Genomic DNA, 27,967 nt, shown 5'->3' with positions numbered 1-27,967 from the left:
CAAGCTTTTTCTCCAACACCAGTTCAATTTTCAACAGCGTTGACCCTGTTCCTTGGCTCGAGTTTATTGACTAATTTTTTTTTTTTTTTTTTTTGAGAGAGAATGAGATAGAGAGAGAGAGCATGAGATGGGGGAGGGTCAGAGGGAGAAGCAGACTGCCTGCCGAGCAGGGAGCCCGACGCGGGACTCGATCCCAGGACTCCAGGATCATGACCTGAGCTGAAGGCAGTCGTCCAACCAACTGAGCCGCCCAGGCGTGCCTATTGACTAATTTTTTTAATAATGTAGTTTTGGTTCTCAGTTTGTTTTTGCTGCCTATGATGTCATTTTCTCTTTTGTTTTTAAAATTTCGTCTTGGAAATACTGTGTTTTGAGTTCATTTTGTAGCAGGAGGCCATTGTGGTAAATTTCCTTCTGTCCCTCATCCATTTGTTGTATTTTTTTTTCTTGGCTTGGAACTTTACCTGCCTTTGCACCTTCTCTTCTCCCTGTCCTCGGTCTCCCTGGTGCATCCATAATTGTCATGTGATTTCTTTGTTCTGGCTTATGCATAGAAAGCTGTCTACTTGTTCTAGCTGTGTCATCTTGGGGCCCCATGGGTTCTCCCCTCCAAGCTGTAGTTTGTGGGCTAGTATTGTGGGTAAATGAGGTTCCATCTGCTTTTCTGTGCCCTGGTAGTGGGGTGAAGAAGGTAGGTGGAGTGTGCTCTGAGGGGGAGCCCAGTCTTTGTCAGGCAGCCTGGGCTCTGCTCTGTCTGCAGATTCAGAGTGTGTTAAATGTGTGAGTTCACTCCCTCCCCCCAAGAATTCCCTTGGGCTTCAAGTCATTTCCTCAAGTCAGTGAGTAGCCTGGAGCCTTTATTTTACTCCCCAGTTTCACCTGTTTCCTCTGGAAGCCAGACATGGGGAGGGGAAATAAACCTTATCCACAGAGTTGCTTCTCTTTAGATTTGGAGTTTTAGGGGAAATTCTCAGGATTTCATTTTCTTGCCAGTTCAATTCCTGGAGAAAGTGAGACTGGTTAGGAGTTCCAGAGTTTTTCTTCGGTCACTAGTTTGTGCAGTTTATTTACATTGGGTTATGTCTCTGTCCTTGCTTTGTTGCTACTTGTAATATTTGGGCTGGAGGCAGGGGTCTTGTTTTTTGCTATTTTTGCTTATTTCATTAGGAATTGGGAGAAAAACATTCTGTCACTTATTTTCAGTTAGCTATTTACCTTGGAAATCTCTTCCAAACCGATCTCCTACCTCTCCCCAACCTACATGCACTCTGGCCAGGCCCTTCACCATCCAGCACAGACGCACGTACTCATTCCCCCCTCCCCCCCTTTATCCCCATTACTTCTACCTGGAATGCCCTTCCCTCTGCTTGTCCAGATCACCTACCCTTCAAGGACCTGCTCTGGATCACCACCTCTGTAAAGCCTTCCCTGACTCCTCTGGTCTCACCCGTCTCCCATCTCTGAGCCTGTCTACAGCTCTCTCCAGCTATAACAGAAAGCTTAGCCTTTAATTATATGTTGTCTACAGCGGTTTGCTTTTGGCTCCCATAAGCGCGTCTGGCCACTGAGTCAGGCGGGCTGGGTCCTGGGGAGCAGGACTATAGAAGAAGCCTCAGACTGGAGCCCCCCTGACATCAGGCCTCTCTCCAAGAGCTTAGTGGGGGCCTACCTTAGCCTTGGCCTTGGGCACTCCTCTCACATTTTTCTTCAATAGGAAGTTGAAACCATATAGCCCATGGTTGATCTAGCCTTGGAGATTATAACTTCAGAAGTCAGTCTTGGCCAATCATTTTGTCCCTGGAGACAAAGGGCTGGACCACTGGGGTCAGTCTGTTTATGCTTCTGCCTCCACCTTCCGACTTAAGCCACCGTCTGCTTTCTACGCACCGCCCCCCACCCCCCAGCCCTGGGCCCGATGCTGTGGGCACCCATTCTGACGTGCCTTTCCTTCCCACACAGGCATCTTCATAACAACCGCATCCAGCATCTGGGGACCCACAGCTTCGAGGGGCTGCACAATCTGGAGACACTGTGAGTGATGGGGTTGTGGTGGGGCCTTGTCCTGGTGAGGAAAGCCTAGACGCCTGGAGGCAGGAGGGGAGGCTGGTGGAGGGAGAAGCTGGCGGGACTGGGATGCTGGGCCCTGGCTCCAGGCCTGCTCACCCACGTGGCCCTCTGTGGCATTCTCTCTAGAATGTCACTATGAATGCATTCCTTGCTCCTTCAGGTGGGTAGAATGTGCCTCTGGGAGTTCAGGGTGGCCCAGAGAGGGGGAATCCAGGATCCCTGCCAGCAGAGACCACCAAAATAATGAACATTTTAGATAGGAGAGCCAGAAGAATGAGGATATTGAGCCTGGGGACTAGAAGGCTTGGGGGTGGGGGTGGGGCTGACTTGATGGCAGCTTTGACATCTGTTTAAGGGTGGCTGCTGACAGAAGGGAGGGGAATGCCATGGAGTCATGCCGGTACAGTTTGCCAGTGGATCTAACTAGCCTAATGCTTAATGGGGAGATGGCCCATTCAGCACTCTGACCTAACTATAAAAAGCACCCAAGTTGTTGACTCTCAGAAAGCCATATTATTCACACATCATCATCCTGGAATTCATTTAAGGTCAGAATGCACCCAAACCCTCCCATCATTTCCTCTGGAGTCCTGCCAACCCCCACAGAGTGGGCTGAGTGGGCCCCATTTGAGCAAACAACTGGCTGGGCTCTCTCAGTATGCTGGCCATGCCAGCTGGGGTCCCGCAGTACCCACAAGGGAGCTGGCTGCCACAGTCACCTGGTGCAGGCCACCAGCACCAGGGAGAGAGGGACCCCCCACCCCACCCCCGGTCTCCGAGAGTGAGCCACTAAGTTTGGGGCAGGGCTCACGGTGTCAGGAGCATGGTCGCGGTGCCTTTTGCCTCCCCACCTCCACCTCCCCCCTCTCCACCCAACACCCAGACACACACCCGAGCTCCCAAGGTGAGGGATTTTCAAGAATCCAGAGCAGCCCAGGAGAAAAGGCTGGGAGACAAGCTGTGACCCGAGGAGGCAATGGTTTGGGGAAAACCATTTGGCACGTCTAGCCCAGGAGGCCTGGGCTGTCTGCGTTTGTGGTTATGGAGGGGAAGGGAACGGGGAGGCCGAGACCAATGCTCCATTCTTCTTTTCTGTGGGCAGGAGACCCAGGAGCCCAGTGGCTCTCTTGGGCTTGGCCTGAAGCAGGAGAAATGGCAGAGCTGGGTCTAGCTCTCCCCGCGTCCTCACCCTGCCGCTGACTGAGTGCCCAGGAGTGGGCTGTGGGAGAATGTGCCCCAGCCTGGAGTCAGGAAAGTTGGAACCTCTCCCCACCACTGTGCGTGACCTGGGCTCTGTGTTTCTCTTCCCCTGCCTTCACAGACAGCTGGCCATTTAAAGCTGGGCACTTAGCCTGCCCCATCAACATACTAGCAAACTGAGGGCCAGGGAAGCGGCATGGTGCTTCCAGAGTTACTCCCTCAGTTAGGGACAGAGCAGGTCTGGGATGTGTTAACTGAGAAAATGTCCATGAAAGCTCCTAGCTTAGTGCCCTGCTCTCCTTAGTCATCTGAGTTGAATGTGAATTGTGCAAATCTACTATGTGCTAGGTGTTTGGAGGATCTCAGATGTAAGGGATGGCTATTGTTCTCTTAAGGTCCATGTCCCCAACGCCACCCTCCCTCAGGAGATATAAGAGTTGGCGGGGGGATGGTGTTTGTAGTTGCTGGGCATCAGCAGAGTGGGAAGGAGCCCAGTGTTATCTGCCCTGGAGTGTGAGCGCTGTTAGTTATGCTGGGAAATCCAGTGGGGAGGGGGCATGTATATTGGGTGTGGGTTGGCACCTCTAAAAAGCCACCTAGCAGCTATTTCTTCACTTCTGGGGCACACTGCCTAATTCTTTCTCAATTAGCCACTGGATTGCTGCGCAGGGCATTTGGCTCAGCTGGTGCTGGCTTAATTACAGAGCAATCCTGCCGCTAAGTGCCCACTGTACCTTTCATCTATGAGAGTGCTTGGTTATCACACAAAGTCCAGGACCTGCACCCACTGTCCAGATGGGAAGGGCAAGGCTGAGAGACAGGAGAAAGCCTTATAGCAAAGTCTATGGCCGTTAGCATCAGATAGCCTGGGGTGATGCCAGTTCTACCAGCTGTGTGACCTTGGTCAAGGCATTTGCCTTCATGAGTCTTAGTTTTCTAATCTGCAATATAATACCACTAATCACACGGATCTTACGGGGTTGACATGTGGAGTAAATGAGATGATGTGTGTAGGGTTCATACAGAGCCTGGGAATCCGTGTTAGGAACCTGCCCTGCACTCCTTTCTTGTCCCCATCCCCTCCTCTGAGGGCCTCAATCTCAACAACACCCCTTCCCTCCCTGCCCTTGAGGGATAAGCTCTCCTTCTAACTTTTGATCTCCAATTAAAAAGGGGAAAAGTGTGTTCTTTATCCTCTATCCCTCCCCCGCCCCCCTCCAGCATTTGCTGGGGGAGCCTGCAGGGGCAGCCAGATGTGGAAAGGGGGAGGAGTGGCTGGGAGAATAAAAGGAGAAAGAAAGATAGTCAACCTTTTAATTGTTGCATAATTGGCACACTTTGCAGCCTCGGTTATTACTTCGGAGCTTTTCATGTGAGCGTCTTCACTGGAAGGGTATTTCTCCCTCGGGCCCCTAAATCTCTGCCACTTAGACCTCTCTCATCTCCGCAGCAGGGGGACATCAAACCCGCCTAGCCCAAGCTGTGGTTTGGCTCTGTCTGCAGGCTTCTCTGAGGGAGAGCAGCACCCAGCCCTTCCACCTGGGGAGGAGGGGCCCGTACGGGCCAGTGCATGTGCGTTCACACAGCCATCCCATACCACACGCCACAGGCGATGCATACGCCCAGGGCACACGCCACGTGCCTGTGTGTCTCAGGCCCTCCACGCTCTGCCCCGCACAGTGGGCACTCCCAGCTCGCACCCCCGCGCAGCACACAGATACCTGGTACAAACACACCCGTGGCACCACGGGCTCGCTTATGCCTTCTGCTCTGGAGGCCAGGCCATCTGGGTCCCACCCCTTTCCCTTTCCTTCCCTTCCCTTCCCTTCCCTTCCCTTCCCTTCCCTTCCCTTCCCTTCCCTTCCCTTTCCTTTCCCTCTTTCTCCTCCTCTTCTTCCTCCTTCCTCCTCCTCCTTCTTTTCATATTGTGTCTTAAGGTGGCAGGGACGGTGTTGCCCAGAGGTCCTTTTGCAGCAGTCCATGGGGTGACTCATCCCCTCTCTAAGGTGGATAGGAGTTCCCAGGGAGTCAGGGCATGGCTACTATATACTTTCCTGTGGCTGCCATAACAAATCACCACAAATTTTGTGGCTTAAAAAAAACCCCAGAAATGTATTCTCCCACAGTTCTGGGAGAGGCCGGAAGTCCAAAATCAGGGTGCTGGCAGGGTTGGTTCCTTCTAGAGGTTTGAGGCAGAATCTGTTCCAGGCCTCCGTCTCACCTTTGGTGGCTGCTGGCGACCCTTGGCATTCCTTGGCTTATAGATGCATCTGTCCCTCCAGACTCTGCCTCTGTCCTCACATGGTCTTCTCCTTGTCTCCTCTTATAAGGACACTTGTCATTGGATTTATGCCATCCTATTAGTCCAGGATGATCGTACCTCAAGATCCTTAACTTAATTACATCATCAAAGGCCCTTTTTCCAAATAAGGTCATAGTCACAGGTTCCAGGGGTTAGAACATGGACATATTTTTGAGGGAGCTACAGTTCAACCCACTCACTGTAGCTGCCTCTGCGGCCGGGGCCCTCCTGGGCAGGTGCATGGGTGGGGCAGAGGTTCAGATGGATCTTCTCAATTTTCTTTCTAATCTTAAGGCGAGTGCTAATCATCCCACTGATAATTCCTTGCAGTTAAGAGAATAAAAAAAATAGTTTTGTAAAGGCTGTTGCACCTCAGAGCTCACTTATCCCCACCCCCACCCTGCCCGACAACCACTTGTTGAGGAGAACAAGGCAGGGATTGTGCATCCTTGTGATACAGGTGAGGAAACTGAGGCAGAGAGTGGTTGACTCACTCAAGGTCATCCAGTTCATTAAGAGCCAGGACTTGAACCCGAGTTTTTCTGCCTTTGGCCCAGCTTCAGCCCGTCAGACCACACTGCTTCTCCAGGCTAACCCTGTAAGAACTGAGGACCTCTTTCCTCGCCAGTTCTTAATCATCTTACATTTGTGGGTTTATTAGCTGCAAATTTGTGGGGTTTTGTGGCTTATAGAGGAATTTATTGTTCCATATAAAACTTTTTTTCTGGCTTTCCCCTCAGAACCACTAATGACTTCTCAAGGCAGAAAATCGAGCTGCCCAGTGAGTTTGTCTTGTGTTCTAATACCATGACATGTTATTAGTAGTTCTTCCCGGTACAACATTCCCTTTCCCACCGCCCTGGGGCTTGGGGTGGCCAAGGTCACCATTCTCATCACCGGCAATGGGGCCAAAGCTTCTACTCTCAACTTCTGCTGCTCCCATAGGCACCCTGGTCAGCTGGTGTGCAGTGGACGGGGCGGGGTGGGGGGGACACAGGAGGTTAAGGGAGTGGGGTGGGGAGCTGGGCACTAGCGGCACCCCGTGGGAACCACTTAGCAACAGGGTCTCTAGTAGACACCATGGAGAGGAAATGAAGTTCAGGTCTGGCCCTTAATATCTGTGGGAAGGAGGAGCTGGTAAGAATCAATAATTATCAGGGGCACCTGGGAGGCTCAGTCAGTTAAGTGTCCATGACTCTTGATTTCAGCTCAGGTCATGATCTCAGGGTCATGAGATGGAGCCTCACATTGGGCTCTGCACTCAATGGGGAGTCTGCTTGGGATTCTCTCCCTCTGCCCCTCCCCCTGCTCTCTTTCTCTCAAATAAATAAATAAATCTTTTTAAAAAAAGAAACAATAGGGCTCCTGGGTGGCTCAGTTGGTTAAGCGACTGCCTTCGGCTCAGGTCGTGATCCTGGAGTCCCAGGATCGAGTCCTACATCGGGCTCCCTGCTCAGTGGGGGGTCTGCTTCTCCCTCTGACCCTCTTCCCTCTCGTGCTGTCTCTCATTCTCTCTCTCTCAAATAAATAAATAAAATCTTAAAAAAAAAACAATAATTACCACTTTCTTTTCTGTTTCTTTGGATTTTCTCATTCCATAAACATTTATTGAGCTGCTAGTATATGCCAGGCCATCACTATGAGCACTAGGAAAACATTTATGAACAAGAAAATTGCAGCCCCTGCTATCACAGAGACTAAAGGGTTCTAGATCAGGAGTCCTGACTTCTTTTTAACTTACTATTCCTGCACTGTTGCCAGCATTCTGACCTCACCTCCCTGGCTCCCCAGAATCTGATGACTCACCCCTCAATGGCTACTGTGCCATCCCAAGCCAGCATCCTTCTCTCACTCGGCCACTCTGCCTTCATCCTGGTCCTTCTACAGTCTATTTTCAACACAACAGCCAGAGAGATTCTTTTAAAATACAATCAGATCATGTTACTCTTCTATTCAAAACCCTCCAGTGGCTCCCCATCATACTCTGGAAAGAAGCCAAAGTTCCACAAAGTTCTGGAAAGAAGCCTACAAGTTCCACAAGGTCCCAGGTGATGTGACACCCTGTCACCTCTTCCTCCAGTCTACTCCAGGCACAATGGCTTCCTTGGATATACCAGACGGATATGTTCCTGCCTCAGGACCTTTGCATTGACTCTTCCCTTTGCCTGGAATGTTCTTCTGTTTCATTATCCACATCCTTCAGGTCTTTGCCCACATGTCACCTTTTTAGTGAGGTCCTCCCTGATCACTATTTTGCAACACTTCCTATTACTCTCCATCTCCTTTTCCTATTTTTCTCTATGGCGCTCACCAATCTGATATCGACTCTATCTATCTGTTTATTTATTTAGGTTGTTGGTTGTCTGTCTCCCACCTCTCCATGAGTTTATTTATTTATTTATTTATTTGACACAGAGAGAGAGAGCACAACAGGGGGGAGTGGCAGGCAGAGGGAGAGGGAGAAGCAGGCTTCCCGCCAAGCAGAGAGTCCAATGCAGGGCTCAATCCCAGGCCCTGGGATCATGACCTGAGCCAAAGGCAGACGCTTAACTGACTGAGCCACCCAAGCCCCTCACTCCATGAGTTTCTGTAGCACCTGACATGGTGCCTGGCACAAGGAAGGTACTCAGTAAATACTTATTAAACACATGAATGGGTTTATGGCCCCTGGCAAGTCGCTGTTCCTCTCTGAGCTTCAGGTTCTTCACCTGTCCTATGAGGACAGTAGACTCTTGAGTCTCTAAGGTTCATCCCAGCTCTGGTCATCCGTACTTAGTGCGGTGCGGAGTCTCCAGCCCAGACCCCTCCTAGAGAAACAGATGGAGAAACTGAAGCCCCGAACATGGGCTGAACCCACTGAGATGGTCCCTTATCCTTGCCTTGGGGCAAGGTCCCCTGCCCGTAAGCCCTGTGCTTGAAGCCCAGGACCCTGACATTAGACCAGTGAGTTAAAGTCACTAGGACAAATCCTCAGGCTGCATCCTGCTTGGACCAGGGCTGTCTCAAAGCCTTCAGGTCCCCTGCATTAATGGACCCATGACATCCAGGTGAGGGAGGTGCTGCCTCAGGGTCTGCCACATCTAGAGGACGGGGTCCTGTTGTACCATTCCTAAGGGTGGCTAGGGCTTTTCTGGGGAGGGTGGTGAGAATATGAAATGTCCACATTACCTTGTCTGCACCTTCAAAGAATGTGGGAGAAGTCTTAGGTGGAGTATGATGATCGTCTTTGGAAGACACTTATGCATAACTTATGATCTTCCAGCTGACAGGACACGGGCCAAGGGTGGAAGGAAAGGTGGTGCTCTAGCTCAGGATGTTACTTAATCTTCAGAGTAGCCCCACTGTGGCACCCTGGGCGCCCAGCCTAGTCCGTGAGCCCTGCCATTTTGCCTCGTCCAGGCATAAACTGGATCCCCATCCCCCTGGAATCTCAGAGAGGATCCCGTGTGGGAGCAGATTGGGCTTCTCTGAGCCCAGGTGCTTCATGAGGACAGGGCAGCAAGTAATGGCAGTGTCAGAGGTCGGCAACTTTCATTACAACTGGGGCTGCTATCGCTTCGGGTATTTTCTCAGTTTTCTTTCTGGCAGGGAAGCAAGCGTGGGTGGAGGGAGGTTAGGAGGAAGGCGTGTCTGTGTCTCTCAATAGAAACTGAGGACAATTTTACTAATTGCTGCACTTATTAATGGGTGGCCTTTTATGTAGGTTGTTTAGAAGGTAAAACAATGCTGTTAGTCATAAAGTCTTTGTTGGTTCCTGGCTCGCCAGGTCATCTGCCCCGAGCATGTGCAGTCAGATCAAGATAAAGACTCAGTCTGCAATACGGGAAGAGCAATTAAGTTATGTATTTGTTGCCCGCCTTTGTTACAGGCCTTTGGGAGATAAAAACGGCTCAGAGTTTACAATCAGGACGTCTGTGTTTTGTGTTTCGCACTGGGGAGCTAGGCTCACCCACATTCCTCCATATGCCCTTATCTGTGATCTGATAATAAACACAAATGTTAGCCTTGAGAATAAAAGTGTAAGTGGAAGCCCAATTAATTATATTAATCCTTCTTTATTGTTGTGCAGTGTAGATAGACCAACATGTGTGTCTGCTGTTGTGGTGCCCGATGAATAGAAATATCTGTTCTGGTATCTCATGTCTAGTAAAAGGAAGAAGGGAAAAGAATTGGCATTATTTGGGTTTTTTTTTTCCTTTTTCTTTTATTTACTTCTCAGAGATAGAGAGCACAAGAAGGGGGAGTGGCAGGCAGAAGGAGAAGCAGACTCCCCACTGAGCAGAGAGCCCGATGCAGGACTCGATCCCAGGACCCTGGGATCATGACCTGAGCCGAAGGCAGACGCTTAACTGACTGAGCCACCCGGGCATCCTGAATTGGCATTATTTGAACATCTACTTTGTGCAGGCTCTGGACCAGGTGAACAGAGCAGCCTTATGTAATGGGCATCCCTAATGTATAGGTGAGGAACAGACTGAGCAAAGTTAAGTGACTGGTTCAAGGTGATCCTGTTGGTACACAGAGGACAAAGCTCTTTCTACTCTAAAACGCATAACACACAAATAGGCATCTAGCCTTGTCACCAATTGGCTTTGACATGCTTGTTAGCACCCAAGGAGATTGCCACAGGAGTTTCTTCCCCTGGGAAGAAGCCTGGTCCTCCCTCTCCATTTATCCTCCTTCCCACTCTCCCTAAAGCGTTTTTCTCAGCCCTGCTACTTGGAGCCTAGCTAGGATGCAACTCTGGCTGGACTATAGAAAAGATGTTAAACCAAGAGCCAACAGACCTAACTTCAGATCCAGGCTGTGGGAATTGCAGTGATTGACCTCTTCTCTCTGAGCCTCCATTTCCTTATCAATAAAAAGAAGGGGCTAGAAAAGATGATTGTTCAATCCTGCCATCTCTGTGCTCTATATCCATGGTGAGGCTCCCCAGAGATCTCAGGAGTTGGCCATTTCTGCACAGCCAGAAGGAAAGGAGAAAATTGGGGATGTGGATCCTTGAACAGCTTGGGGCTTGGGTCACCTGTTCAGCTACTTTTACCAATTGTGTGGTTCTGCCATCAGTTTTAATTGGGTTTGCCTGGAAGCGGCTGAGCAGATGAAGGGGACAGCTGCAGCCTCTCAACTGAATTCTGGCTGGAGCTGGGAATGGTTTTTCTTTAACCTCAGCCCTTCCCTGGCTGCTCCCAGCTCCTGGGAGCAGCATACAGAACAATGAACTCTTCCTGGGCTTCTGGCTGATTCTGGGCTATTAAAGATAATAGACTATAAAGCCATGGACGAGTTTTCCAGCTGAAGTTTAGGGCATCCTACACCACCCTGCAATGGAGAAGTCAGACCAAAGGAACTTGTGCCGGCAGAGGTCTTTCTGCGATCGCCAAGAGGCTGCATGATGGCTTCTAATCCCAAGGGGCTGAAACGCTGCCCCAATGCAGCCAGCCACAAAGGCCAAAGCAGCCTCCATCTCCAGGCCTTGACAATAGCTCAGATGGTCATCCTTGACAATGACTGTTCGCATATGTGGCCCTGTGCCTGGGCTTCAGGAGATGCAACAGGAAACCCCCATGCTTCCTGATAGCAGCAAGCTCCCTGTCTCATGGGGAAGACACTACGTACACATAACCCCATTCTGGACTCAAACTGCCTGGGCTTCAGTCCCAGCTCTTCCATTCTGTGCTCAGATTGCCTCTCTCTGTACCTCAGTTTCTCACATGCAAAATGAAGGTGATAGTAGTATCTACCTCAAAGGGTTGGCACAGGAATGAAATGAATTAATATCTATATAGAAATCACCCAGACTCGTGACTCTTCCGTAGTAATTACTATTATTATTATCATCATTATTACCACCGCCACCATTATTACCATTCTAACGCTAAACATGTTTCTGGAGAAAACATCAGAAAAGCACCAAGAGAGCAAATGATTCATTCTGACTGCAGGCATGGGGTTGGGTGTGCGAAGGAAGGTATATTTGAGCTGGACTTCAAAGAGGGCTAGGATTTCGACAGCTAAGGCTGGGGGGAAGGGCATCCCAGGCTGTGAGCATGAGGGACACGAAGAAACACACGAGTCCGGGAAGACACGTGGGGCCGAGATGGTAGATGGAGCTGAAGATTACATGTGGCATCAGGAATTTGAACTTTGTGCTGTAACTAATGAGGAGGCCTTTTCAGATTTCTCAGCAGGACAGCGACACAGGCAGTCTGGCATTTTAAAAAGATCTTTCTGGCAGATGTGTAGCAGCTAAGAGTGTGGATTCTGGACTCACACTGCCAGGGTTCAAATCCTGGCTGTGATGCTGAATTAGTTAAGGTAAGCTAAATCGTGTGACAAATAGGCCAAAACATGTATAATGGCTCAAACACAATAGAAGTTTATTTCTGGATCCTATAATAGCCCAAAGTGGGTGTTTCTTCTTGTCAAGTGGCCCTCCTCCATGTGGTGACTCAGGGACCTGGCTTCTTAGGATCTTGCCATCCCCACAACCTCACTGTCTTTGGCATCCAGCTAGTGGAAGGGTAGAGAGACCATGGAGGAGACAGGCTGGCTATTTAAAAATCCTGCACTAGGAGTCGGGGGATGGGGTAACTGGGTGACGGGCATTAAGGAGGGCACGTGATGTGATGAGCACTGGATGTTATATACCACTGATGAATCACTCAAGTCTACCTCTGAAACTAATAATACGCTATATGTTAATTAACTGAATTTAAATAAAATAAACTTCAAAAAAACTTTAAGAAGTAAAAATCCCTTCTGCCCTGGCTGTTCCTCCCATTGCTCTTGGATGGCGCTGTCCAACAGAACTTTCTGTGATGGTGGAAATGTTCTAAATCTGTGCATCCAATATGGTAGCCATTTGCCTCATGATATTTTGAGCACTGAAATGTCCCTAGTGAAACTGAGAGCTGAGCTTTGAATTTTACTAACTTATAATTAATTTACGTTTAAACAGCTACACGTGGCTGGTGGCTATGGTATTGGGCTGCACGGCTGTAGAGAAGGGAGAGGATGGATTTTGGTGGATAGATAGTGGTCTCTGGCACAGCAGTTTAATAACTAGGTGTGATTGGGCAACTTATTTAACATCTCTGTGTCTTACTTTCCTCAACTATAAAATGGGTATAATAGTGGTATATACCTCTTAGGCTGTGGTGAGGATTAAGAGATCATTCAGGCAGGATAAAGAAGATGTGGTATATATATACAATGGAATATTATGCAGCCATCAAAAGGAATGAGATCTTGCCATTTGCAACGACGTGGATGGAACTGGAGGGTATTATGCTGAGCGAAATAAGTCAAACAGAGAAAGACATGTATCATATGACCTCACTGATATGAGGAATTCTTAATCTCAGGAAACAAACTGAGGGTTGCTGGAGTGGGGGGTGGGGTGGGAGGAATGGGGTAACTGGGTGATAGACACTGGGGAGGGTATGTGCTCTGGTAAGTGCTGTGAATTGTGCAAGACTGTTGAATCTCAGATCTGTACCTCTGAAACAAATAATGCAATATATGTTAAGAAAAAAAAAAGAAGAAGAAGAAGAAGGTAGCAGGAGGGGAAGAATGAAGCGGGGGAAATCGGAGGGGTAGACGAACCATGAGAGATGATGGACTCTGAGAAACAAACTGAGGGTTCTAGAGGGGAGGGGGGTGGGAGGATGGGTTAGCCTGGTGGTGGGTATTGAGGAGGGCACATTCTGCATGGAGCACTGGGTGTTATGCACAAACAATGAATCATGGAACACTACATCTAAAACTAATGATGTAATGTATGGGGATTAACATAAGAATAAAAAAAAAGAGAGATCATTCAGGCATAGCACTTAGTGCCCCGCACATCATCAGTGCTCAACCAAGGGTGTCCTGTGGATGACTTGGAGGCAGGGACTCCAGTTAGGAGAATATACAGCAGTCCAGGGAGACACCCCTCCAGCCTCACCTCTAAATACTGCCCTTTGCTCAACCAAACTATGCCACGTGTTCTCCAAACTCCACGGCACATGCTTCCTATAAACCATTTCTCTCTCTGCTTGATGCACCTGTCCTTTCCTTCGCTCTACCTATTGAACTCCTGCCCTGCTGTCAAGATCCGGTTCAAATGCCACATCTCCATGAACACCTCCTGGTCTTCCCTACTCCGTGTGATCTCTGAAGGTCCAGCACCTGCCACATCGTGCCGAGGCCACTCGTCTGATTGTCTTGTGCATTTGTCCCTACTGGACTATTTCTCACCTATCTCTCTACCTTCCACTTTCCCCCGCAGAATGCTCTGCATATTTTGAGCAGGCAACAAACATCCATTGCACTGAATTGAATCCATCAGGGGCAAAGAGAGTTGCAAAGACATGTTCCCTGGACAGTTAGAGCCAGAGAGTACATCTACACAGCACCAAATGAAGCAGGGCTTTGCCAATTACCCAGGTCATTGAATGTGTATAGATGTCCAAATGGGAAAATTCAGGCCACCCCACTGGTATGTAGTTTGCAGTATTTCTTTTGACATTTGCAGTTTTTATTCTCCTTTTAGCTCACATGCCTTTTTTTTTTTTTTTTAAGATTTTATTTATTTATTCATGAGAGACAGAGAGAGAGAGAGAGAGGCAGAGGGAGAAGCAGGCTCCCAAGGAGCAGAGAGCCTGATGTGGGACTCGATCCCAGGACCCTGGGATCATGACCTGAGCCGAAGGCAGACGCTTAACCATCTGAGCCACCCAGGCACCCTAGCTCACATGCCTTTTACTTTTTGTCTTTTCCCACTGTCTGGTAGGCCATTCCTGGCAGAATTCCTGTCCAGAAACTGCCAAGGAAGGCTGAAACTACTCAATTTGGCTGCCTGGACATGAGTCTAGTGAACTGTAGAAGGCTTGGTGATAGCAAAATCACGTGGGACTTGTCCCCTGGTCTCTGGGGCCCTGGGCAAACCTCACAGTGCCTCTCAAGATTCTCTAAGTGCCTTTTCTGACATCCGCCTCAAAATCTTAAGGATGTTCTGCCAAATATCCTAGATACTCTTAAGAGCCCATTAATGCTTTTCATCAATCCATTTATCTAGACCTTCTCATGTATTCATTCTACAAATATTTGTTGAGCTACTGTTCTGTGCCAGTATTTTGGTGTTTAGATGATGAAACAAAGTTTCCATTTTCAAGAAATGTTCATTCTAGCGGGGGGAAGAAAATAGACACATATATGTCAGATATCAATATGTTCTATGAGAAAAAGAAAAGCAGGGTCTCTTGTTACCTATGGCTACATAACAGATCAGCCCAAAAGATAGCGGTGTGAAACAGTCATGTATGGTTTCTCATACGTTTGTGGATTGGCTTGCCTGGGGAGCTTTGCTGCTGGAGCCTTCCCCTGGGCTCACTCATGAGGCTGCAGTCAGCCGAGGTTCAACGACAGCTAGAGGCTCTGAGAAGCCTCATTCACAAGTCTGTGAGTGGGGCCTTGGTGCTAGCTATTGGCCGGTCCTCTCCACATGGCCCCTCCACAGGAGGATAGCCCGGGCTTCCTTGCATGACACAGGCTGAGGCTTCTCGTGACTTCAGACCAGCTCACACCATGGCCTCTCTGCCTCATTCTGTTGGTCAGGACCAGTCACAAGCCAGCCCAGTCTCAGGAGTGGGGAAGTAGAGGCCACTTCTTGATTGGAGAAGCCACAAAGGACTTGTGGCCACGTTTTCTTCTCCAGCTTTATTGAGGTATCATTGACATATTGTGTAAATTTAAGGCATACAGGCTGTTGATCTGATACGCTTACATATTGCAAAAGGAGAAGACTTGTGATCACTTTTAATCTACCACACAGGGTAAGGGAACTTGATTGATGGACTGTGCTATATTATATAGAGCAGTCAGACGAGTCCTCTCTGATGAGATGTTATTTGGGCAGAGACCTGAATGAAGTGAGGGTGTAAGCCATGCAAGTATCTACAATGTTCCAGGGAGATGGAATGGTGAGCTGAAGCTCTGAGGTCAGGCCAGCGCAATTCTTTGCATTTATGATAACACCGCAATAGGAAGGCTTTAAGGGAAAGTGCTCTTCTGTTACTTATCCATTTCTTCTTGTGTGACGGTAGGGAATTCCTGAACGGGCTGAGCAGAGTTAGAAGGGGGACCCTTAATTTGGAGACATTGAGATATGAGGGTGGATCCTTTATAAAATCTAAGACCAGAAAGAGCCCATCTGAGCAGATCAAGTTTTGAGTCATTGGAAGGAAAGGTATAGGATTCACGAAAGAACGGAGCAGAGCAGAGCAAAGCGGGAGGGTTTATGCTGTAATTACCCAAGATCACCATGGGAGTCTGAGTGTAATCGGGTAATTAGTGTGTGTTGGGGGGGGAGGTGGAGAGGGGGCACAATTATCCAGCTCACTGGCTGCCAGACGGTTGTCACTGCTCTTCTGGCCCTTGGGCTGGGTTTCTGGCTCTACCTGTGGACTATTAAGTGTAATGACCTTGTCATGTAGGGGAACCTGTCATTATCTCTGTGTTAACATAGTATTTACCCACAGAACCTGCCAAGTCACTCTGTGATTAAAGGGCCTCAGCATTGTCCCCTGCCCTGGCATTGGATAGTCCTCTCATGAACGTGGTCAGGGCAGGGATGGCTTGAAAAGACTGAGAGAAGTTGGGCTGGGGTCATCCTGGGGGGTCAAGAGGGACACTGTACCTGAGACTGTACCACAGACTTCAGCCACGGGAATCTGGAGACACCGAGGCAACCCCCGCACAATCAGGCACATTTCCACATGGGGCTAACTCATTGGCCACTGAGGGAAACAAAAGTCAACTTTAAAGTCTTGAAAGTTAAACAAATATAAATAAAGAATAACAATAAAATCTTGAAGGTTGAGGGGCACCTGGCTGGCTCAGTTGGTGGAGCATGCAACTCCTGATCTCAGGGTTGTGAGTTCGAGCCCCACATTGGGTGTAGAGATTATTTGAAAATAAAAATCTTTTAAAAAATAAATTTAAAAAAATCTTGAAGGTTGATTATCTCTTCTGAAGTCTCTCATAGCAGTGGTAGGGAGAGAATTCCATCACGTAACATAGAGCAAAACTCCCGGAAAGTCTTCTGTGGCTCTTACTCCCTACTCCCCAGTCTCCTTGTACTGTCTTCCCCACAATGCAAGCACTCCTCTTTTGGCAGGGCCCCCTTGTTGATCAGGGCCAGTCACAACTTGGGTTGCTACTACTTTTTCTTTTAAGATTTTATTTATTTGAGAGAAGAGAGAGACAGAGTACGAGCGAGAGGAGGGGCAGAGGGAGAGGGAGAAGCAGGCTCTCCGCTGAGCAAGGAGCCTGCCATTACAGGGCTCGATCCTAGGCCTGGGATCATGACCTCAGCTGAAGTCAGACGCGTCACCGACTGAGCCACCCAGCCACCCCTACTTGCTACTACTTTTTAAAATTGCCTCCATTGTTTGCTGATTGTATGTGTGACACATGTTCATTGTAAAAAAAAAAAAAATCAGGAAATGAAGAAACACATAAGCCATCCTGCCACCACCCAAAGATAAGAAGCACTGATCTTTCTGATAGACACGGCAGAGGCCGTAGCTAGCCAAAGTAGTCACCTGACGGAACCTTCCAGAATCCCTAGTGTGGGTGACAAGGTGGTAAAGATGGCTTCATTCTCTCCTCTGTCCCTTCCCCAGCCATTGATGTCTCCAAAGGCTTGAGGTATTTTCCTCAGCCAGTGGGGACTGTTCCTGAAGGAGTCAGTTCCAAGTACCCATATCCCTCATGGGTATCCTCAAAATAGTTCTGCTGCCAGGAAGCCTTCAAGCCTGAGGATTTGTGGAGTAGGAATGGAATATGAACATTCCAAAAATGTGTTTCTAGGCACTGACAGCTGGATCTGACAAATTGGAAAACGCATCTCTCCGGCCAATCCCAGAGCCAAGTTTGTGTTTCTCAGGGGCCGTGACATGCCCTGTTAAGCCACCCTTCTAATGACGGCTCTGCTTTCCATTCCAGAGACCTGAATTATAATGAGCTGCAGGAGTTCCCCATCGCCATCCGGACGCTGGGCAGACTGCAGGAACTGTAAGCATCTCTCCTGGTTTCCGGGGGTGTCCTCTTCTCTGTTCTCCCAAGGGCAGGGGCTGACGCCTCCAGCCTTGGGCCTCCCTCACACCCTCATCTCCCGTGGTCTGTAGAAACTGGAGCTGGGTGCCCTCCCCGGCCCCCAGCACGGGTCTGAGTAGTCACAGACCTCATTAGTTTGGCATGGAGCGTTTCCGAGTAGTGTGTCATCAGCAGAAATGGCCGTGGGCCCTTCCAGCCCGGAGAGACACATGGCACACGACACCTCCTGGTAGGCTAGGCCTGGCACTGCCCCCACCTTGGTTGGGGTGCGTCCAGAGATGAATGAGAAGAGGAGCTGGGGGCTGGTTAACTGGGTCACTCCTCAGCACCTGATTCCAAGGAGGAGATGAGAAGCTGGATGCGGTTCCCCACGGACACCTCTTCTTTTTATTCTGTTTTAGCACCAACTGTGCCAAGCCCTCTGCTTGCTACTAAACATAATCAAGGATTCAGATAGACCTGGGCTATCCCCGAGGACCCTTTAGGTCTGTCAGGGACCAGGACAGAGCAGCTTCGGGTTGGTATATAATTCCAGCCCTAATTGTACAGTAGTAGCTAAAATGACCGGGAATCCCGAGTGACGTGGAAAGAACATTGTGGATGAATACTTCTGAGATTAGTCTTACAGGATGGATGGGATTTAGGTGGCCATGATGGGGGGGGGGGGGTTGGCCTTTCAGACAGAAGAACCGAGTAGGTAGAGATTGGAAGTTCAATGGGCAGAGAGATGACCACAAGAGAGACCAGCCTTCTTGGAGAAGAGGCTCTTGGCAAACAGTAGGAGATCTATTGTTAGTAAAGCGGCACCAGATTAAGGGAGCCTGACATTTCTGAGCAGAGCCCCACACTTTCAGGCAGCCTAGCATCTTTACTCAAACTACCATCTGAGACCTGCTGGACCAACCCCATGCCATGCCCCATCCCCCCCATCAGAAGCTGGAAGGTATGAAGGCCAGTTGTGTGTAGCAGATAAGGAGCAACCAGACCAACTTGGGGGAAGGGTCGGAAGTCCTCCACTGCCAATGAGTCCCCAATGAGTATAGGTGTGTCTGTCTGTCTGTCTGTCTCTGTATCTCTACATCTACTGAGAGAAAGCTGCTTGAGGACAAGTTTAGAGAAACTTCTAAATCTCTCAGAGCTTAGCTCAGCATTAGACATAAAGGAAGAGTCCAAAAACATATAACGAGCAAATTCATGAAGGACTGAGAGAATGAGGAGAGCAGCCTAGGCGGGTGGCACGGGCTGGGGGTGTCTGGGGGGACCTGTGGGGAGAGCATGAAGGTGGGAATAATAAGGGGAGGGGAGGGAGGAGAGAGAGGAGGTGGAGGCAAGGAAGCATGAGGAGACACTAGAAATCTCCAGTGGAAAAAAGGTGGCTGGGAGGGGCCTGCTCAGCCTGGATCATGTGTTTCTCAGTCCAACTTTTATCTTAAAATGTTTGCCCCAACTAACCAAACTCATAATTCCTGGCTTCCAGAGCCCTGGACACTGAGCTGGTACCTCCCTCCTTCTGCCGTTGCCCTTCTAGATTCCTTAGTCTCCAGGTCTGGAGGCCAAGCCAGCCTCCATTTGGGGAACATCTCTCATCCCTGCAACCCCCAGAAGCTCTGTTTTTCTTACACACCCTCAGCTTCCTCTTGGGGACCTTGTGGGGTTCCCTCCACAAATGACTGAGGAGAGGACGTGTCTCCTGGGATCTGAACTCAGCCTCCTGCTCCCAAGTTGCTCCCCGGCCCCCCGGCTCTCTGAGGCTCCACTTTTCACTCCTTTTACAAGTGTCAGAGAAAAGGACGGGTGTGTTATGGAATGGACACGTCCCAGGCAGGAGGTGAACCCCAAATCTCCAGGCTGATGTCTCTTTGGTCTTATGGCCTTCCTAGTCAGCTTTCCAGAAGCTTCATGGAATTCCATCTCTCCCTCTCCACACCTCTCTCCAAGTCCTCACTGACTCATGGTGTTGTCTTCCAGAGGGTTCCATAACAACAACATCAGGGCCATCCCAGAAAAGGCCTTCATGGGGAACCCTCTGCTGCAGACAATGTGAGTACTCACTTCTCCCGTCTCTTGGTGCGGAGCTGTGTTTGGGGGAGGGGGGCCGGGGCTGGGGAGGCCGGACTCTGGGAGGGGGTGCCTTCCCCTGTGTGCTCCTTCCCCGTCTCGTGGGTAAGAGGACGAAGCAGAGATCGGCCTAGGTCCCAGCTCAAAGGACTGAATAACTAAATTCGGTGTTCGGGTCTTTTTCTTCCAGACACTTTTATGATAACCCGATCCAGTTTGTGGGAAGGTCAGCATTCCAGTACCTGCCTAAACTGCACACACTGTAAGTTGGACCTCCCCCAGGCCTCCCTGCTTCCCGCCACCTCCTGGCTCCCTTCTGCAGCTCTCACACCTGCAGGCACAGCCCCCGCTACAAGGCCTGGTCTTCGGTGCTGCAGCCTCTGCTCAGGCCTATTCCCAGATCTGGCTGCACTGAACTGCCTCCCTTCAGCTCCCCACGGCTTCCTCCCAGATCCCAGATGAGTGAAAGAGGGCCCTTCTCCAGAGCCCAGGAGTTTTATCTGGCCTCTTCAGGGTCCTGCTCCGGGGAGCTGTTCCATAAATACTTGCTGAAGGAACCAGTGATGGGATAAGGGTCTGGTTCTCCAGTGACCTTGGAGCATGGGTCCCTTGGCCCTTTGCTGCACCACCTTCACTGCCTTGGGCCTGACGGCATTCCCTTGTTTCCTTTCTCCCATTCTTTTCATTCCCAGCCCAAGTTCTGCTTCTTCAAAAATCTTCCACGGATTACACGCCACACATGGCATCCCAGGAACATAACTAACATCTTCAAGCACACACTTCGCCTTCATGTCCATTATCACGTTTCGTTGTCACTCTAACCGTGTGAGGTGGATGGTGGTAGCACATTTTGTAGATGGATCCCGAGGCTCCCGGGCTCTGCTCTGCCGTGAGCTAGGACCCTGGACTCCAGATCCGAGAGGCTCCTTTCTGGACCCTACACTGCCTCCCTGTGGTCTGGCAGGACCCATTTTTGCTGTGCCTGGTTGGGTCCCTGTCCTCACCGGTAGGGGACAGCAGGGAGGGGAAAAGCCATCAGTCTAAAGCAATCTAAGAGCTGGTGGGAAGGTTGTAATAAAGCTTTAGTGGATGATGATTTGGGGGAGACCCTATCTCAGACTCTAATAAGCAAACACCCGCAGCCAGGAACTTTTCCAGAAGCTCCCATGCTGGAGCCTTTTAGACAGACGCCATTCCCATGTCCCTTGCCTGTATTTTTTTTCTTTGTTCATTTGTTGTGTTTTGCATGGTGGGGCCCAGATGCCAGGTTGTGTTCTCCCGTTGGGGGCTCTTAGGGGCTGGGCCAACTTAAGGAAATGGAAGTTTGGACCCTGCTGAGCCAAGCTCCGCCCCTACAGGGCCTGAGTAGCTGGAGTATTTTGAGGCTGGGGGGAAGGATAACATTTCCCCAAAAGGTAGGGTCTCTCAAGGGGAGATCAATGATGGTGGGGACCCCAGATATCGAGATGCTCTGACCCCACCCTTCTGAGTTTGTCGCATCCGTTTCCAGATCCCTGAATGGTGCCACAGACATCCAGGAGTTCCCAGATCTCAAAGGGACCACGAGCCTGGAGATCCTGTGAGTGGATACACTCAGGCCTCTACCCCATCTGTGCCCCTGCTTCGCCCACAGGAGCTCTTCTGTCTGCCTGTCCCCCAGAAGGCTGCCCAGATCCTCTGCTTACCCCTTATCTGGCCTGCTTCTGCTGCTGGCTCCAGCCTGGCCCAGGGGTCACCTGGCTCAGCCCCAGGGGCCCATGGCCATCTCCTGATATGGCACTGCTGCAGGCAAGGCCAGAGGCGGCAGATGGTTTGGGGGTGAGGAGGCTGGTCTTCTCCTGACCATGCTTGGATTTTTCAGGCATGACTTCAGAGTTCCTAACCCCAAGCCGTGAGCGTGCTGAGGACCTGTGACAGGGGGAGCAGGGTTGTGGAAACACATCTCCTTTGCCTTTCTGAAGCGTGATTCCAACAAGGATTTTCTCATGTTTTCTATTACTATAGCCTGTAGAGTGGGGGAGGGGTGTCAGAGCACAGTAGGCCCTCAATACATTTAAGAGGATGAATGGAACAATCAAGCAAACACCCAGAGTGAGTGGTAGGAAGCCAGCCGGCCTGCCCCATGTCACACAGCTCATTCATGGCGTGGCTGAGACAGGAACTCTCTCTCCTCTGTGTCTCTATTGTCTTCCCCTAGATTTGCTGGCATCTGGAAAATTTTCCATGAGGGAACTAATAGTTCCCCAAGAATGACCTTGGCCTTGGGTGTTTCTTGGGACACCCTGTCCCTAGCCAAATCTGCCCCGACAGCCCTCTCTGTTCCAGCCCCGGGTCCTTCCCTTCTTTTCCACCCCTTCCCCCTTCCCTAGGGCACAGGGAGCAGACTCCATGTGTGGTTCCCATGGCTCTGCTGGGGTTGTTTTGTTTCGTCTTTCCTATCTACTCCCTGCCCACGGCTATCCCCCCTCTCTAAGGAGGGCAGACGAGATTCTAGTTCCTGTCCTATATACCCCGTGTTGCTGGCGACCACTATGAGACAATGGGTGGGGACACGATGGGTGGGTGGGGTGGGCTGTCTGCCAAGCAGAGAGCCCTTGGGCTGTGTCTCTCTCTGTCTGTTGCCCACCCCCACCCGCCTCCAGTCCCAGGGGAGCTCTATGCTCAGATGCCAGGCCTGCTGATTTCTCTCCCTGCGGCCCCACGCCTGCCCTGTGCCTCCTGCCCCTTCTGTCAGCTCAGAACTCCCATGTCAGTACCAGGCCCAGAGCTGGAGACGGGGGGCCGGGGATGGCAGGGCCCTGGGCCCGCTGCCAGTTCTGTCTCTGCTCTCTCCACAGGACCCTGACCCGCGCAGGCATCCGGCTGCTCCCACCAGGGCTGTGCCAACAGCTACCCAGGCTCCGAGTTCTGTGAGTGGCTCACGAGCATTCTCCAGTCTTGGCATTGTGCCCTTGCTCCCATGGGCTGGCAGGGGCCCCTCCTGCTTCTGTACCCCTGGGTTACCTCTCTTTCTGGAGAGTGGGACAAGTTGGGCTTCTGCTGAGAAACTGCCCGGGAGGGACTGGGCTGTCCTCTCTTGTTTGGGGCAAAAGGACAATGGCCTTTGGACTCAGATGAGAGTTTGAGGCCCAGCTTTGCCACTTACTAGCTGTATGAATTTGGACTCCCTCTCTAAGGTCTCAGGGCTTCAATGCCTCATCAGCAAAATGTGGATAAATGTGTGAGGGTTGAAAAAAAATGTATGTCCAGCACATAGCACGTAGTGCTAGGACATACTCGGTGCTCAGTTGGTGGTGTTACTTATCCAGTAAGAAGACCGTTAGTCTCTTCTGGAACCATAGAGGTATTTAAGTGGCCTGTGAAGTCAAGGGGAGCTTTCCTCTCCCTCCTGAATCCAACCGGAATCTGAGGCTCTTCCGCATGGACCCAAGCCCACAGCTCAGGATGGGGAGACTGGCCCAGGAGGCATTGCACATGCAGCAGCGCTAGACTGGGTGTCTGGGGACATGGGCGCCAGACCCAGCCTTGCCACTGACTGGCAGTGTGTCCTTGGCAGGTTCTGTCCCCTCTCTATGACTCGGTGTCCTCATCCGTTAATGAAGGGGTTGGGTCCGATGAGCCCTACAGGCCCCAGCTTTCCCTCCCTGGGACTCTGTGCGTGGGGACTACAGGTGATGTTTACTTGGGTTGGCATTGACCAGCTTGCCCAGTAAGGCCTGACATGGTCCCTGCTGACCGTCTCAGAGTCTCTGCACCCTCTGCTCCTTTGCTCATCTCCATGCCCCTCTCACTTCCTGTCCCCCTCCCCCCAGGACCCTCCAGGGTCCCCCAGGCCCTCATGTGGTTGAGGGCAGCCCTGCTGGAAAAATGCCACATCAGCCCCATCCAGGCCCTGTGGTGAGGAGCGGGACTCAGCAGGGGGAAGGGAAGAGAAGTCTCATTGCCATGAGGTGTGTCAACAGCCACATCCCTGCAGGGTCCTCCCAGCCCTTGGCTGCTTGACAGGAAGGCACGTCCTGGCCAGAGCTGCTTCTCCTGGCCCCCAGCTTCACCCTCACCTGGTCTCAGGTCTTCACCTGCCTCACCTGGCCCTTTCTTCCCATGCCAGGAGAAGTGGGGGGCTCTCCTTTCCTCCTCCTAGTACGTGGGGGGTGTAGAACTGAGCCAGGGTCTGAGCCTATTGTCTCATCCAGTCTCTCTTCCCCAGGGAGTTGTCCCATAATCAAATCGAGGAGCTGCCCAGTCTGCACAGGTGTCAGAAGCTGGAGGAAATGTGAGTTGGGGGGGCAGGGGCAAGGTGAAGGCATGCGAGCCAGACTTGGGGCATGTCTGAGGGGAGGGGGTCAGCGTGCACACTCAGACATTTCTCCCTTCTCTGAGCTTGTTATATCCAGGGGTTAGGGCTGGGGGCTCAGCAGAGGCCTAGACGAGGCCTCCAGGGACCACAGATGATGGGCCCACGCAAACAGTCCCAAGGTGGCTCACTGAGGGTCAGTCACAACGATGAAAGTCAGTAGTGATTTGGGCCAGTGGGGGCCAGGGTCAGGCACATCAGGGCTGGGAGGCAGGACACAAGTGTGTCTTTGTGCACACGCACACTTATACACAGGAGGAGAAACTCAGGATTCACATTTGACAAGGAAAAAAAAATCACTTAAAAATTGCTCTAAGCTCTTTTCACCCAGCTTCTGTTTTTTCAAACTTGCTGGGTCTCCTGAGCCTCCCATGTCTGTCCCCTGACCCTAGGCAGGGCAACGCCTTTTGGGGCCCAGGCAGGATAGGGGTGTGAGGGTCTGTCCTGTTGATCTAGATGCCAAAGGAAAGAGGGTCTTCAGCATTGCTGAGGTACAGGCTCCATCTCCCATTCAGAGAAGCAGTCTACTGAGCTCTGCTCCCCAGCTTGGGCCAGCCACTGGGTCATCCAAGGGCGGGGCAGTGTTCTGCTGCTGGACTAAGGTCTGGAGGACCCAGGGGCGAGGTTGGCTGGGCTGGGAGCCAGCCCCGGTGGGAACCCTGGAAACTGACTCCCTTTTGGGCCACAGGGATGGTTTTGTGGCTTTGTCTCCTGACCCACTTACCCAAGGCAACCGGATCCCCTTGTGCTCCCTTTAATTCTGGTGACTTCCGCGGGCTGGGCCCTTTCTTCCCATGCCAGGAGAAGTGGGGGGCTCTCCTTTCTTCCTCCGAGTGCATGGGGGGCGTGGAACTGAGCCAGGGTCTGAGCCTGTTGGCTCATCCAGTCTCTCTTGCTGCCCTAGCGGCCTCCAACACAACCGCATCTGGGAAATTGGAGCTGACACCTTCAGCCAGCTGAGCTCCCTGCGAGCCCTGTAAGTATCCTGCAGCATCCAGGGGTGGGCCCTACAGGGGCGCCCTGTGCCCCTTTCCCAGGCATGCTCCATACCCATAGCACACATGGCGGTGGCATGCACAAAGCCTCCCTGCTCTATATCCCTGCCGCCTCTGCGCGCGCATGTGCGCGCGCACACGCACACACACGCGCGCACACACACACACACACGAGGTGCCTCCCCCTCCAGATGGCTTCTGAAGCCGCTTTTCCAGCTGGTACCCAGGAGTCGATGAGGCTCTGAAGCCAATCTGCCAAATCCCTTTTTCTGTCGCCACAGCCAGGTTCGGAGCCAGGCAGCAGGTGCCTTCCCCCAAAAGGCTGAGAGTTCTGCTACTGGGGGCAGCTCAGATGGGGAGTGAGAGGAGAACTCAGGATGGGAACAGTGAGTCCTCCACATGTCGCTGGTCCCACCTGTAATACCTCTCTGTCCACAGGGACCTGAGCTGGAACGCCATCCGGTCCATCCACCCTGAGGCCTTCGTGACCCTACGCTCCCTAGTCAAGCTGTAAGTGCTCACTGCACTCTCCTCCCACTTGATGGGGACCAGTCAGGACCATGGGCTGGCCAAGGGGGGGCAGGAGGGCCCACCCCAGAGTAGGGACATGCATGAATGTCTGACCACACATCCCGGGGAGGTGGCCTCCAGCCTAATCAATCATTCTGACAGTCCGTTTGACAGATTGGGGGCCTGATAAACAGAGAGCCTGCCTCCTGCAAGCTCTGGAATATCATCTGCTAATGTTTGGCAACATTTTGGCGGCCTCAGCCCTCCCAGTGCCCCCCTGTCTTGGGCCCTACCCCAGCCTCTACACGTCCCAACAAAGGATATTCGAGCCCGAAACTCCTTCACGACCTGGGACAGTGGCAGCAGATGTGGGAACCCAGGGTCTCAGCTCAGCAGTCCCCTGCATGAGCAGTAACTCTAGAGGGTTGCCATTCTGCAGGGTGGCAGAGGATCACAGGTCCCCTAAGTTACATAGGATGCCAACGGGAGCATATAGTGCTGGCTGCATGGTCATTAGGTCAGAGCTGGAAGGGACCTCTGATGGGGCTGCCATGTACTGTGGTGCAGGTTGTGTACTGCATGCACAAGGGCTCCCACCCAAGGGGGAGCTGACTGCCTGCTTGCATGTCCTAAAGGTGTGTCCACCCCGACAGGACCCTTTTCTGATTAATGCCCAGACTCCTTATGGGCTAGCTCCAGCTCTGGCCTTGGAGATCATCCAACCCAATCCCTCACTTCACAGGGGAGGCCTCCAGGCCCAGGGGGAGAGGCTCGCTCAAAGCAAGGCCAGAATGCAAGCCTCCCAGGTGGTTCACAGTGCCCCTCCTATCTGCCACTCTCTGGGCTCTGGGCCGGAGCCTTGTAAAACTCGCACTTCGGTCTTCCCTCTCCTGTTTGCTCTACTCCTGCCAGATAGGTAGGGTGGATATTTTTATCCCTTTGAAAGATGAGGACATTGAAACTCAGGCAGATTTTTGACTCCCCTTGGTTATGCAGGGAGTCGGTGACAGCGCCAGGTTTCCTGCCTTCCAGTCCAGGCTGTTTCCACGATGTGCAGTCTGTGGTCCTGGTGTTTGGTTTGGAGCCCTGGTTCCCTGTAATGTGTCTCCAGTAGAAGACCATGCATGTCCTCATCTCTGGCTACAAAGCCATCCCTGCAAAACAGAACGGATGACCAAACCCCTGCATGTAGCCAGAGGCCAGCTCTGTCCAATCCCCGACTCTGGCCTCCCATGTCGTCAGAAAAGCAGGGGAATAGGGACAAGCAAGTACAGGCAGATGCCCTAGTGGGTGGACAGGGGCCCTTGCACGGGGCTGGGACCTGGGCATAGGATCTGTGGTTAAGGGACTCTGTGACCTACAAATGGGGATGGCTTGGCATTACCTTAGAGCAGTCCCTGGTATATAGTATTTGATGAATGAATGAGTGAGTGAGTTATGCGTGGTGCCTCTATAGCTACCCTTGACCGTCCCCCCCCCCCCCCAGCATTTAGTGCTCTTGTCTCTCTATGCTCATCTGTCCTCTGCTCCTCTCCTCTTGCTTCCATCCCAGGCACCCTGGTCACACCCTTAGCACAGCCCTGCCCCTCAGCAACCCCACTGACTGCCAATAACCCTGACCATCCACTGTCCTAGGGACCTCACAGACAACCAGCTGACCACACTGCCCCTGGCTGGACTTGGGGGCCTGATGCATCTGAAGCTCAAAGGGAACCTGGCTCTATCCCAGGCCTTCTCCAAGGACAGTTTCCCAAAACTGAGGTGAGTGCCTGGCTTTCCCCCACCTCTAGATAGGTTTGCCCTGGAGTCACTGGGGAGGCCATGGAGGGACAGAGAGAAAGCCATAGGGCTTTACCTCAAGAAAAACCTGATGGCCCAGAGGCATAGGGTTTGGCCACTACTGAGTGGGAAGGGCTCAGGCCTCTCCTTCCTCATCTCATTCATAGCATTTCTTTCTGTCCCAAGCATCAGCCCCAGGGGACGCTGAGCCCTCCTGTGAGGACAGGAGTAAGGTGATGTGCAGGCCCCCCGGACCTCCTTGCTCCTTGTCCCCTTCAGTACACGCAGACTGCCTGTCCTCATTTGGGCAGCGTCTGGGCCCCTGTGGTCAGGAGTGGGAAACAAGCAGCCTGGCCAGTCCCTGGTGCTAATGACATCCAGGCCTTCTGCCTGCAGCAGGACCACAGCCTGTGTGGCCCAAGCCAGCTAACGAGATGCCTGGTGGCATCTGCCCTCGCCCTCAGAGGGCACCAAATTCAGCTCTGCTGTGCCCAGGGGTGGGGCCAGGGGCAAGGGCGTGGGTCTTACTGAGGGCAAGGGTAAAGCAAGAGTCACTAGGAGAATCCCCGTCTCCTGGAATCTGAATGAAGAGTTGCT

At 51.6% G+C, this 27,967-nt stretch overlaps 1 protein-coding gene across 1 annotated transcript in view; it reads left to right on the top strand.

The window, feature by feature from the left end:
- LGR6 (leucine rich repeat containing G protein-coupled receptor 6) overlaps positions 1 to 27,967 on the top strand; it is a 119,463-nt gene that overhangs the window by 79,750 nt on the left and 11,746 nt on the right. The window contains exons 6-15 of the mRNA XM_035009597.1: positions 1,960 to 2,031; positions 17,564 to 17,632; positions 19,643 to 19,714; positions 19,923 to 19,994; positions 21,243 to 21,311; positions 22,570 to 22,641; positions 23,940 to 24,005; positions 24,991 to 25,062; positions 25,520 to 25,591; positions 27,227 to 27,352. Of these exons, the coding sequence (XP_034865488.1) occupies positions 1,960 to 2,031; positions 17,564 to 17,632; positions 19,643 to 19,714; positions 19,923 to 19,994; positions 21,243 to 21,311; positions 22,570 to 22,641; positions 23,940 to 24,005; positions 24,991 to 25,062; positions 25,520 to 25,591; positions 27,227 to 27,352 (762 nt within the window). The remainder of the gene's footprint in view (positions 1 to 1,959; positions 2,032 to 17,563; positions 17,633 to 19,642; positions 19,715 to 19,922; positions 19,995 to 21,242; positions 21,312 to 22,569; positions 22,642 to 23,939; positions 24,006 to 24,990; positions 25,063 to 25,519; positions 25,592 to 27,226; positions 27,353 to 27,967) is intronic.

Source organism: Mirounga leonina, unplaced genomic scaffold (assembly GCF_011800145.1).
Source record: "Mirounga leonina isolate KUSES-001 unplaced genomic scaffold, KU_Mleo_1.0 Mir_154, whole genome shotgun sequence".
Lineage (NCBI taxonomy): Eukaryota > Metazoa > Chordata > Mammalia > Carnivora > Phocidae > Mirounga > Mirounga leonina.
The sequence above is the reverse complement of the archived record's forward strand: the minus strand, read 5'-3'. Positions and strand labels throughout refer to the sequence as shown.